This window comes from Odontesthes bonariensis, chromosome 16 (assembly GCF_027942865.1).
Source record: "Odontesthes bonariensis isolate fOdoBon6 chromosome 16, fOdoBon6.hap1, whole genome shotgun sequence".
Classification (NCBI taxonomy): Eukaryota; Metazoa; Chordata; class Actinopteri; order Atheriniformes; family Atherinopsidae; genus Odontesthes; species Odontesthes bonariensis.
In genome coordinates this window covers 13,350,116-13,363,639 of record NC_134521.1, presented here as the reverse complement: position 1 = coordinate 13,363,639, position 13,524 = coordinate 13,350,116, and the positions used below count along the sequence as shown (strand labels likewise).

The window sequence follows — 13,524 nt, the reverse complement described above, 5'->3', positions numbered from 1 at the left end:
AATGTTATTTCTAATGGGGGTCATGAGAAACTACAGAGGTGGCCTGTTTTTTGAGGGTAAATGATTTATTCAGCATTGACATGGTGTTTGTCCTTTGCTGTCTATAGTCCCTTTAAATCTTTGATCTGTGCCTGCAGGTTATCAGGCCAATTTGATGCATTTAAAAGCTAACTTATTAAATGGAGAGTTTGAATCTGGCACCTCGAGGGCCCACATTTGTGGCGACAAATCATTAAATTTTTTTCCTGGCACAAGAACTTCCACTCATATCTAAAGTTGCTGATCTGCTTGGAATAGTTGTCATTTGTGCAATTAGAAAAGCACAGTTTGGATCTGAAATGCTTGGCCTGCATAACATAGGATGCCATTAAGATATTGGAATCCTATACTCAGTAAGATGAAGTGCTCGGGATTCGATCTGCAAGACAAGCTTTGAAAATATCTTGTTGTAAGGCTTGCTGTATGAATGTAAACTGAGAAAGAGGGTGATACAAAACCCCCTTTTACATGATAAAAAAAGACCATGAGACACTTCCTGTTCAGTTATAAGCAAAATGCTAAGTTATTTTCCCTTATGTATATCTTTTTATTTATTGTTCTGCCCTCTCGTTACCCATCAGCACCCAGTGCACCTCCACAACAAGTGACAGTGTTGACAGTGGGGAGCCACAACAGCACATCTATCAGTGTGTCTTGGGACCCCCCTCCCTCCGACCAACAGAATGGCATCATCCAGGAGTACAAGGTAGGCTCTGTGTTCCCCAGACTGCATATTTCATGTCATGTATTATACAAACTTAAACTAAATTATGTCTGCTGCATCTGTCTTTGTCAGATCTGGTGTTTGGCCAACGATACCCGCTTTCATGTCAATAAGTCAGTGGATGCAACCATCCGTTCAGTTGTTGTCGGGGGTCTGCAGACAGGAGTGCAGTACCATGTAGAGGTGGCTGCAGGCACCAACGCAGGGGTGGGGGTCAAGAGTAAACCCCAGCTCATCATCTTGGGTAATCCACTCTCAAACTCCAAACCTGGGTCAAATGAAATGACCTCATAATGGGGTACCTAGGTCTCTATAGCAGATCAGGGGTCTGGAAAAATGATTTAGCAATTTATCGCACCACAAGAAAGAAGATTGCGCTTTACAACGCAGGCGTCTGTGGAGAAATCAATAGTGATTCATTAAGTGTAGTGTCTGGTAACACTGTGCCAAGTACTGTTAGCCATATCAATAATCCTCCTCAATATGTGGGCAGCTGGTGCTAACATAGTAGACAGTGTTTTTGTTGAAGCTTATCAGCCTATCACATCTTATGAAATAGCCAAAGGATGCCCAGAGTATATAAGCCCAGAATCAATATGGCAGACCAGGCCAGATGCTCTTCATCTGTGACTTTTGACTGATATATAATAACACCCTTAACGTACAGAGAATGGGAAACAGGCCTGTGGACTGAAGCTTAATGATGGGGGGTGTTGATGGAGGGTGGGGTTGTTCCTGCTGGAGATTGTGAATCTAATTTCACAGCACAGTAGCCGCAACAGAAAATCAAACTCTGTCAGAGCAGCTCTGTCAATCTCATGTCTTGCAGCTCAAGTTGATAAGTGCACTGCTGAATTGATTAACTCTATATTGGATGCACTGATGCTGCTTTTTTTTATTTATTTCATTATTTGGTTTTTCCACATTGTGCCTTTTTTTTTCTATCTGTTGGATTTCTCTTTGGCCTCGGTTTCCTGACGTTTGATGGACAGCCTCCATGCTTTCTTGATTGTCTATAAAGTGCATTTTTTCACCCTGATGCTGTAATTAAAAAGATTTTCTACAATAAGCCATTTCTTTAAAATTAGTCTAATTTCTTTTTTGTCATTGTTTTTTTTATTTCTCTATATCAAGGACCTTAGTGTCAGTGGGGTTTATCTTTGTGCACATTTATTTGGAGAGCTGGGATTTTTTTTCCAGCTACATGCTTGAATTGCCATTCAGATAATATTACAATATGTGTCCTTTCTGTGTAAATCCATTTGTATTTGTTCGTTGTGCCTTTAGGTGCAGAACTGAGGGATGTAATGACAGGATCAGAGGACAACAATAGCATCTCTGACGTGGTTAAGCAGCCAGCTTTCATCGCTGGTTTGGGAGGAGCCTGCTGGATTGTCCTCATGGGCTTCAGTGCTTGGCTCTACTGGAGGAGAAAGAAGAGGAAGGGCCTCAGCAACTATGCAGGTGGAAACAATCATTCCATATGGTTCTGAATAATCAGCAGATCTCAAAGCAGTAGGTCTCTCCCTCCAGTGGAAGCTGATATCGTCACAAATGTGATTCCATTTGAGGGGGCCTGAAATACACAACAAAGGAAAATATATTTAAGCGCAGATGGAAATAGGATCTATTTACTTTAATTCACTGTGCAGTGATGTGCATCAGCTGTGCTGAGTTCCATCAGCACCATACCTCAGCACTCTAATACATTCGTGCAAGATAAGTAATTTAACATCCCCTTCCATTATCAGACCACGGCTGGTGTTGTTTTCCCATTAACTTGAGGCACATTTAGGTTTAGGTATGGAATATTCTTTTAACCCAACACAAGTCAAGCTTGCAGCTGTATGAATTTATTTCAATGTGCATTGCAGCTTTTATTGTGGTGATGTAGTCATTTCCTAATTAAATTGGGATTGATACAAACATGAAGCATTTTCTTGGAAAATGAAAAGTTTGATTCCAAAACAATAAATTCATATTTTGAAAATGCCATTTTTTTATATAGAATAATAACTTATGTATGATAAACTTTGATTTGTTTTCAGTTTTAATGCTAAAATTTAACCTCTTGTTCATTTTGTTTCTTCATTCAAATGCAATGGTTCAAGATGGGTTTCGGAAGAATAATATAAATAATTTAAATTCTTATGAGGATGCAGATGCCCAAAGGGGGAAAATAAAGGTTTTAAGTGTCACCTTCATTTGAGCTTTACCTCCCAGGAGAGTCTATGTAATTCAGACAATGCTGGAATAGTGTGGTTAGATTAACTACCCCCTGCAAGTTTCATTGAAGCCTGATCAGTGCTGACATATTATCAATGATGGATGAGCAAACACAGCTAAATGAAAAGATCCACATTTCTGTTTTACTTCATTAATTTATTTCAGCATTAGAATGTGGCTTCTGATTTATTAGTTTACTTGAGACAAATGATTATTTCTCTACCCTTTGATATTCTCACACTATCTTGTCTTCTTGAATTGCAGTTCAGTCCTTCACTTTTACTCGAGCAGGTATGTTTCCATATTGCACCCTGATAAGACATATATATATATTATTCTTGACAGAGATAGCCACTCACATCAAATAAAGGTGACTCTGTCTGTTACGATAAAATACTGTGATTAATTATTTTTCTATCTTTCCTTTTTTTCTCATCAAGTTACATTCCAAAGAGACAGAGGCCTGATCAGAAATGGAAGGTGAGAATTTAAGTTATAAAAAGCAAGGAACCTGCAGTCAGAGCTTTCCCGTTGACATTTCAGCACCATTAGGTGCCCTTTGTAAAACCTGAAATGAAGAGTTCTCTCATGATGAATGGAATTTGCATACCTTTTCCACCTGCTTATTCACACTGTATTGGTGTATGATTTGCACTGGTGTTCGCTTGATGAAATCATTAATCACTCCTTTGAAGTGAGTCCTACCAATTAATGTAGGTGGGCAGCTGTTTTATTCACTGACTCTCTCAGTTCATCTGAGCTTGCTGGTCCAGTGAAAGGTCGCAAGGGAAGGGGAGAGGTGATGAATGTGCTGTTTGTGAAAGCTCAGCATAGAGGACGCAGTCACGGACCAGACAGTGCAGGTTCAACTCTTTTCTATAAAGTGAGAGCCTTATTAGTGTCTTTCCTCTGAACATCAAGGAGTTGCTAGACAAAAGGAATGAGATAAATTTGCTTTGCAAATCTCCTTCTTTTGCATTTGTTTTTCTCCACACACACGTATGAAAATGTTTGCTAAATGTGTGCATATACATGTGTAGTCTAACATGGAAATTACTGATATGATTGCTTGAACAACTTTGAGCCATCGCCATGTCTGCTATGAGCAATTCTTCTGGCTCTTGGCAAGCCAGGCTCAGTGGAAAATTCACTGTGTAGTAGCACATTAAACATGCAAACAGACTATGTTTACTGGACGTGCAGGCAGTGGAATGTCATGCCATTTCACAGACACTGATATGAGAAGGTTGTGAATTGTCTTTTTCCTCTTCCTGAATTGCTTCCCAACTTTCCTACCTTTAAGTCAAAACATGCGTTCATGACTGTTGTATTTCACAGAGACATAATGACACGGTAGCTTTCCTAAAGCACCTAATGGGCTTTTGCTGTCTCTGTTGCCATGGAGATGGTGCTCCAGTGTAGCTGATCTGCCAGAGGCTGTCCATGATTCTCAATTTAAAATGTAAATTTCTGTTGTGCTCAGGCTCTAAAGTGGATTTAGTGTGTGTTTAGGCCTGCCTTGTTTCTCTGGGGATAGTTGGATAGTTCGGGTGGTAGAGTTAAAGGGCTGGGGGGCCGGGGGGTCTGATTTATAGACTTGCCATTTTATGTCTCTCTGTTGTTTATCGTTGCTTGTGTGCTGGGCTGCTCTGCAGGCGAGAATATGCTGAATGAGTTTTCACATCATTTTGTTGTTGATGCAGCAGGAAGAAAATTAGCTTTGCCGTTACAAGGGAGGCTGAATATTTAACAATGTCCCTGCTTCTCTGTCTCCCATCCTTTCAACCCATTGTCTGGCTTTAAACATCCTCCCACAGTCGCCCGGGGTTGTTGAAGGGGGGTGATCCAGGCCTACCCTGGTTGGCTGACTCCTGGCCTTCCACAAGCCTCCCAGCAAACGGAGGCTTAGGGAGTCCGCAGGGTGGCAGCAACTTTGGCCGAGGAGGTAAGAAAGACAAAAACAGGCTGGGGGAAAGAGGTGAGGAGGAACACAGTTTTAGCAATGCCTTGTTGGACAGTTTTGATGCTTATCCTTTGGGAAGCATTGTGACAACACATCACACAAATGCACGCACACACACAAACAGGCTAAGCACATGCACCCAAATTAAAAGAGCCTTTGAGGGTTACATTTTACTAATTTGTTTCGACAAGTCTGATATTTAGCTTACATTTGTGGTGTTTGCATATATTTTTGGCCTTCACTTGTTTTTCATACCTTACCATTGGGCATTTAATGAGGTTGTATAATGTTGAGAGTCAAAGTTTGTTTCATATGTTTTTATGTAATGTGAAATGCAGATTTTTTTTGTGTGTGCAAGACAGTAGAGCTGAAGGTTAGCGCTGTTTGAATATTCCCTCTTGTGAACATTCCACTGGGCTCCCACAGAGTGTTGCATGCTAATTATGGTTGTTGATAATCACTTTCATTTATATCAAGTCCAGTTTAGACCTGTATTTAACTAATACAGAATGCCAGAGCAGCAGGGAGTGTTAATGACCTTAAAGATCGTTAACTTCATGTCAACTTATCTCTCCATGTTGCCTTTTCCATTCCCCTCCTCTTTTTGTCTCCATCCTCCTTTGTCTCAGATGTTTTGCCATCTGCAGCAGTGGAGAAAACGGGCACCATGCTGTCTGATGGTGCCATCTACAGCAGTATTGACTTCATGGGGAAAGGAGGCTACAGTAGCCCAGCGCGAGGCAGTCAGCCCACCCCCTACGCCACCACTCAGATACTCCAGTCCAACAGCTTCCACGAGCTGGTTGTGGACAGGCCAGATCCCCGCTGGAAGGCTTCTCTGCAAGCCCAGCAGGAAATGGCAAACATGGGCTACTCGCTAACTGACAGGCGCCCTGGTAGTGGTATGAGCCATGCTAAAATGACCAAGATTTTGATTATGTGTTTTTTCTCTTATTGTATAGGATTTGCATGGTTGTGATTATATCTTTGAAGTGGATCTGCACACATCGTTATTTTCCAGGCAGTGAAAGTACTGGAAGCTAAAGTTTGGGAAACAGCAAATTTGAAAGGAAGGAATTTATTTACATATTCACTGAAATGAACCCTTAGGACAATGTTCTTAATTGCTCTTCTGTCTTCATCACAATTCTACCCTGAGAGCTTATCTAGCCCAGAAATGTCACGCAATCATGACGCATTTCTTTGGCTTAATTTGATTAGTGATGGCAGAAAATCCCTCAGTGTTCTAAGTTATTTATTTGGCTTATATACATTTGGTAAAGTCATGGAGGCATATCTGTCTGCACTTTTGTAGTTTTACACAATAGGCTACACGCTCAGCTAAATGTCAGGCTTACCAGAGATAAAGTAGAGCAAGAGGGGAAGCTGTATGGAAGCAACTTAAAATGGTTTGCCTCAGGTTTCAATGCCTCTTTAAGAAATGTCAACATTTAGAAAATGTTTTAATGTGCTGTCAGCACCCTGAAAAAGGAAATAAGGCACACTGTGAGGAGACAGGTTTGAAAATTCCAGTGGTGCAGAAAGATGGAAGATAGCAGAGCTGTATGCAGGTGCTAATCCAGTGTAAAATCATATTGGTTTGTTCAGTATACATGGATTTCTTAGTATTTTAAACATCATTCTGTTATTACTAACCCCTAGGTGCAAAGACTGGGAAGAAAAAGAAGTTAAAAAGTGGAACGAAAACCTCTAAATCAAATGGTACATGTTGGGCTAACATGCCTCTGCCTCCACCACCCATGCATCCTCTCCCAGGCACTGAGGTTGACCTTGACCAATACCCCCAGGAAAACCATGGAGGAGGGTAAGATACACTCAAATCACATTGATCTCTCTACCCTGGAACACTCAAACACAAAAAGCACATGTCAGGCTTAACTTTTCCGACCTTGCAGATATGACAAAAACATTTGGACACCACCCATGTCCGTCCAGACTTACCGTCACCAGAATTTGGACAACAGTGTGGAGGAAGAGAGAGGTCCCACTCCTCCCCTGAGAGGAAGATCTTCCTCACCGGCAGCAACTCCTTTCAGCCAGCCCTCATCCTCCTCTCTCAGTTCGACCCATCATGAGGAAATGCAATCCATTTTGCAGGCCCACTTAGATGAGCTGACCAGAGCATACCAATATGAAGTGGCCAAGCAGGCATGGTAAGAATACTTAAAAGCGCCAGTTCATTTAATTTCTATCCTATGTTCTATACCTCCTATGGCTATAAAAAGCAAAAAAGGTCTGCACGGCATTGTAATTTTATTCAAATGTGTTTGCTTTGCACAGTTAGAGAGATACCTGTAATTGCCTTCATTTTGTCCTGCTGATAGTTTAAGTTTTGCATATCAATGGCTGATGTTTGAACATCTTTTAATGCTGGTATTTACACATGTCACCCAAATCTGAGGTCCATGCATCTTACGAGCGATAAAAACATCTCTCCATTGATTACACCTTTGACGGAGCTTTGGAAAACTTGATAAGTCAGGGCCGACACGTGTTGAAGGGTAATGACTGGGTTTAGTTTTACATGCTGTTCTGACATCAGTAAATAGAGTTGGTAATTATGCATGCATCTCCTCAATGGTGGGATGTGAGCCACCGTGGAGGACAGCTGTGCGGGAGATAACAGGCATGTTGCTGACAGCCCTGCCCATCCAGATATCCTTTATCCAGTCCAATTACAACTCCATTGTGTTAACACAACACACAACACTACTGAGAAAGTAATCAGTGAAAATCACTGCAGGCATTCATAGTCACTGCACATTGCATCTCTAAGCTTCAGGATATCCACTGATTCTGCACTTCGATGCTTGTTTTGCAGTATTTTTCTCCTCCATTGCTTTTTTAAATTAAGAAAATACTTTGTTTGTTAAGGCTCCAGTCCCCCCGCGACCCGACCAACGGATTAAGCGGGTATAGAAAATGGATGGATGGATGGATTGTTTATTAATACACAGTATTTCCCCACATTTGATTAGGCATATGAAGAGCAGTCCAAATGTGTCCAACACCCCAACTGACTTCATGTCCAGCACACTGGGCTCTGATTTGGGAGCCACTCTCCTTTCTGAAGAAGATGAGGAGGAGGAGGAGGAGGAAGAGGAGGAAAGCTATGCCGTGGTGTCAAAGAATTTGTGTGGTTTTGACTATACTCCTGGTCACAGCATGGACAACCTTGAGGGTTCAGGTATGTTTTTTTCTGATTAGGTTGTTGCTCATAAATTAATAGACCACTGGGTCATTGACAACAAATTGATCTCTTAGCTAGAATAAGTTTAAACTAATATGAAGTTTGAAAAATTTCAACAATAGCGTATTCACTAGCACTATAGAGAATAATTGAAAAATCGAGCATGAACATGACCATATTATACTGTATTCCAGTTAAAAAGCATAAACGAAATAGATAGATACTTTTTTTTTCATTACGAATTTTTTCTTTTTTCTTTTATTTATTCATTTAAAAAAACAATAACAAATGCAGTAGCAGCCAAAAGTTTGGACGCTTTACCCAAACATTTTGAATGACAAGATGTGGCCACACTTTTAACTGGCTCTGCAGATGAATGATGTGAGAATGCAACTAAAGGAAACACAGTATTTATCCTGGAATACTGCTCATGCACGACAAAGTGTCTTCTATTTGTAGCCGAGGAAAAATCTATTATATGACAGGATGAGAGATTCAAGTGTCTGTGACATCAAAATCCAAACAAGTCGAAAAGAAAAGAAAGAAAACATGATATTTCAGTCTTCAGAAATGCAATCAGTTTAAATGGACCAAGGATTCAAACAGATTGATCTAGATTTGTCCAATAGGTCCAACCTTAGGCATGTCACGTAGAGGATGAAAAGTGTGTTCATGTACAGCACTCAGCAGAGACAGACACTGACAATCAGAGGGGATCCAAAAGCTATACTTGGTTATAGTCTCATAGTCCCAGAATTATTCAAATATCATAGTTTGAGTACCCTTTTTAGCTATTAGGTCTTCTTTTTCATGAGAATTTCAGAGTATCTGTTAAAAGTTGTGTGCACGCATTCTTTAATCGATGCTGAAGCCATAACATTATATTTTTACAACTTAAGTAGGACTGTACTGAAAAGTATCACATCTAACATTTAAGATTTGATCCATTTAAAAATAGGATTCTGTCTAAGAGATTTTTCTTTAGAACTAGAGAGCTTGATCGCTTCTTCCACAGAGACACAATCGTACCATTTTTAGACCCCATTGTTTGATAGGTTACGATTGATGGGTGCATTGAGAATATGTGTTTTCAGTACTTTTAATAACCCATTGCAGGGCAATCACAGGTCAGTGTGACTATAAATATTTACAAACATTAGCAATGCAAACATGTTTTTATTTCATATTTAACTGTCATACATTGTGACACACTATTTCAGAAGTAAATTCATGTGGACTGAAGAATATTTGCAGCTCAGTAATTCAAAACTCAAAGGAAGTCACAGTGATGGCACTGTTTCCATGGGGGCTGTCATATTAAAATTTCATGTTACATCCTTTACATTACTGCAACAAAGGAAAAAAAAAAACATCCAGTAAGAGTATTTCCAAAGCAGTACACCAAGTATGGTATGATGAGAATATATTCTGCGGGATGGAAATGTGGTGTGGTGAACTTTATACCATATTTAAAAACACATAAATAGACCTGAATGCCATTAATCCAATTTCTGTTACAGCAGTATTTTTGCTTCCACTGCTGACACATCTGGCTGTTTCTCTTGCCTGTCTGGGCTGATCTGCCATGTGTGAGCCAAATATTTGTTTTGGAATTCATGGGCAAAGCTTCACTCACTGCTGCTTTTTACAGGCAAAAGCTCCCAGCAGTATCACTCAGATAGCTTTGGCACAGCAGACCGTGGCACACAAGACACGCATAGCCTTGGACACAAGAGGGCACCACTAACTGGCCACAAACCTCAGACAGACAAGGTTGGAACTCTTCCCAGACGAAGAGACACCAACACAGACGGTCAGTTTGCACTTTAAAATTGTCAGACACTATTGATTAAATATTATTTCCTTTTTTAAGTAAATGTAGTCCGAAGGGCAGACTCTATGTCACAGTATCTCAGTCATATCCTTTCCAAAAACTCTTATTTGCTACCCACTCAACAGCCCACACAGCGGCTATGAAGTCCCTGCACGGCATGGGCTCCCACATGCATGGCTCATGGGCAGCTGCAGCCTCAGACCCCTCTGAGGAGTGCATGGTGACCGTGTCAACGCTAGAGAGGCAACATATGGCTTCCTGGAGTGGCACAACATCATCCGGCAGGGCCACCCTCAGTGGAGGTCCACATAAAAGACCTGGCACAGACCTCTCCCACACCGGGCATCCTCCCACAAACGGCACAGAAAAGAGAGAACACTGTAAGTGTTAATCCTCCTGCGGATGTGCACATCACACATAACAGATCTGTCTAATAGGGACTGCAGATGGAAATTAGCTGTTAGCTATAATCTGGCACAAGCCATCTTTTTGCTTTTGTAAACAATGACTATTGTGCATGGTCCCTGTTGAACTAAATAAACTAAACTAAACTAAATATAGCATACACTGTTTTGTTTCTATACCTGACAATCCAAAGGTTATTTATATGTAGCCTTATTTCTCCTCACCTGCTAAATAGTTCAGCGTTTACAAAGCCTGTCTGTCCATACTGGCAGGGGATCTCATTACAGTTGCCTACTTCTCAATGTGCGGATGAAACGGGTCACTCACAGACAAACAGACTGACACCCAGTTCTACCAACTAGAGATCAGACTGGGTCTTGTCCAAAAGCAACAAAATTTCCGACTGGGTCTATGTTGAATAATGTTTTAATGACCTCCTTACTCTGACATGTTCCACAAAATAGTCATTGAGAAGTCCTGTTAGCAAGGTTAGCACTGGTACTATCGTGTCTGGAGATAACAGCACACATTCTGATGTAGTAAGCCCAAGCTTCCCATTCCATGTCCACATGACAACATTTAGACCATAGTTTTAAAATCTTGGACGGAATGGATGGAATTTTTCTAAAGATTTGCTTTGAGTGATCAAGTCACGCATGTGGATGATTGGTCAAAACATATAGAAAATGCTGTGCTTTTAAAAAATAGTTTGTTTGGAGAAGGCCAGAAAAGAAAAATTTATGCCAATCGGGCAGGAAACGTAAAAGAGTTTTGACACAAGTTTTTAAAAAGACCATTGTGTTTCTCCTTGGTCCTTTTGGACCAACTCCTGGCGTGGGTAGCTAATAGTCAACAAGGACAAAAAAAGGACACCAGGGTAACTTCATATATGAAATCATAAATTCCATAAGTCTACCATCAGGAGAACACCACAGGTCTCCCAAAAGAACCCTGATGCCCATCTTTATTTTGCTGAAGATCAAACCAGTGTTGTGTTTTACATCCAGAAAAAGTCTATAAATGTTATTCCCTCTTTAAACGTGGTGGGAAAAGAATCATGATTTGGTTCTGTTTTACTGAATCTGTAAAGTTAATCAGTTAATTCTAAAGGAAAATCATTTGAGAAGACCACATCCTAAAAGGGTCAGTTGATTTTACAGTTCTGTTTTTGCTTTGTCTTCTTGTCTCTTTTTCAGAGTCGAAATGAAGTATCATTCCCTGCAGCTGCGGCATGTCCTAAAACACCTTGTTGATAGGCGCTATGAGAGTTTTTCCTCATCAGAATAATGTTGAGAAGATGGAGAGGACATAGACTGAAGGAAGGGACAAAAGTGTGTGGAGTAAAATGCAGAACTGTAAATGTCATGTACAGACACAGACACCTCTCTCACAGTGTTATTTTCATCCCCCTCTTCAAAGAGTAAAGAGTATGTTACAGTATATGTCTGCTTCAGTTTTCTGTCACATGGTGTACAACCGTTCACACAGTGGAGATGTGAAGAAGAAGAAAACACACAACAAAATGACTTATTAAAATGAAAAAAAGGACTTGCAAAATTTGTAAATATTTTTTTTAATGTTTTTTCTTTCTTTTGCTTTGCTATGCAAGCCAAACCTAATGTTGTCTCTTTTGTGATTTATTACTGTGAATCATTTTTCATTAATGCTCAAACTGTTAGCTTTTTTTTGATGAAGCTACTGTATTGTTGTATTTTGCACAGAGCATTTTTGGTGAAAATAAGCACAAACTTATTGTCAGCTGAGCTGAGGAGGAGAATCGTGATGGCAAAGAGGGACATGTATGTTAAACAGAACAGAATCAGAGCATATGTATTTGGCTTTGCAGTAATTATTTGGGAAACACTGGAAAGTATGATGGAAAAAATTAACGGTACACACTTGGAACATTTATGCCCAAAAACTTGGGAAGAAAAGATTTTTTTCATACTTCTTGCAGTGAATCATATTATACTTTACACTAACAGTGGTTCATAGCACATGATTACCTGAAAATATTGTAACAAAGCAACTCATTAATCAAGATAGACACAGCAGACTTAAAACAATAGCAATTTCTCTGCCATTACATAAAACGAATATTCTAATAAACTATATATATATATATATATATATGTTTTTTTTCCAGTGAAATCCAGAGATATGGTAACAGTGCAATATTCAGAAGACAGTATGGCAGAAAAGGGAAATGCAAAGGGGCAGAGACAGATGCATTAAACTGACCTAAATGATCTGCAGACAAAAAAAATGGTGCAAGATGTAAGAAAATAACATGATCAACAAAAACAGTATCATACGGTTCTAATTTATTTGTAACATTACTGAATGGTCACAAATTTACACTTTCATCTTACAAAGATGTATAGAACATTCAAAGGTGTTTTACAACATTTAAAATGCAGCAGGATGGGACTGTCTGCCTATGAGATTCAGAATGCAATGTCTTCACACCTGTTTGGTTGGTTATGCTCTGATCTTTTCTTTTTTGTAACAGTTCACCCTTTGAAGAATCTTTACATGACAGATTGGTTTGCCCTCAGGAATACACAGCCACATAGACTAGGGCCATTATCAATCCTTTGATCCAAAATAAAATGTGTATGAAAATGAACCAGATTTCTCCTTACAATGCCTGCGTCCATTTTGGAGTTCCTTGTATGAATCGCTTGGATTTTAGTTTGAATTTAACTTACAATGTGGGCTTTTGTATCCATCCCATTCACAGCCAGTTACAGTATTAGCAATAAAATGTGCTCAACATCTCAATCTAAAAGGAATCTTTTATTTTTTTTTCATTGAATAGTTAGATAAAATGCACATCATCATTCTCAAGTTCTCAATAAGCTTGTTTCAATGACAGTGTTACTATATAAATCTGGTCATTTTACTGTTTTGGCTTTACCTTAGGGGTCTAATTTTGCTATATTTTGATCAATGCCCATTTTTCAGTTGCATTTATCAAGATTTGTCCACGTAGTCGAAGTGTATAGGGCATGCTTTAAATTTTGATATGGCACATCCAAAAGCATACCTGTTATTCAGAAAAAGGTGCATACTCTTTGAGTAACACAGGGCTTAAATATGCGTTTTGTCTCAATCACAGT

General features: G+C 39.7%; 1 protein-coding gene across 1 annotated transcript in view; it reads left to right on the top strand.

Annotated features, from left to right (window-relative positions):
- LOC142401060 (roundabout homolog 2-like) overlaps nt 1–13,031 on the top strand; it is an 81,482-nt gene extending 68,451 nt beyond the window's left edge. Inside the window, exons 15-27 of the mRNA XM_075486296.1 lie at nt 621–745; nt 836–1,007; nt 2,051–2,227; nt 3,254–3,280; nt 3,430–3,469; nt 4,807–4,934; nt 5,582–5,854; nt 6,615–6,777; nt 6,869–7,126; nt 7,952–8,160; nt 9,815–9,976; nt 10,123–10,377; nt 11,599–13,031. Coding sequence (XP_075342411.1) covers nt 621–745; nt 836–1,007; nt 2,051–2,227; nt 3,254–3,280; nt 3,430–3,469; nt 4,807–4,934; nt 5,582–5,854; nt 6,615–6,777; nt 6,869–7,126; nt 7,952–8,160; nt 9,815–9,976; nt 10,123–10,377; nt 11,599–11,600 — 1,991 coding nt within the window. The 3' untranslated portion in view covers nt 11,601–13,031. The remainder of the gene's footprint in view (nt 1–620; nt 746–835; nt 1,008–2,050; nt 2,228–3,253; nt 3,281–3,429; nt 3,470–4,806; nt 4,935–5,581; nt 5,855–6,614; nt 6,778–6,868; nt 7,127–7,951; nt 8,161–9,814; nt 9,977–10,122; nt 10,378–11,598) is intronic.
- The last annotated feature ends 493 nt before the right edge of the window (nt 13,032–13,524 follow it).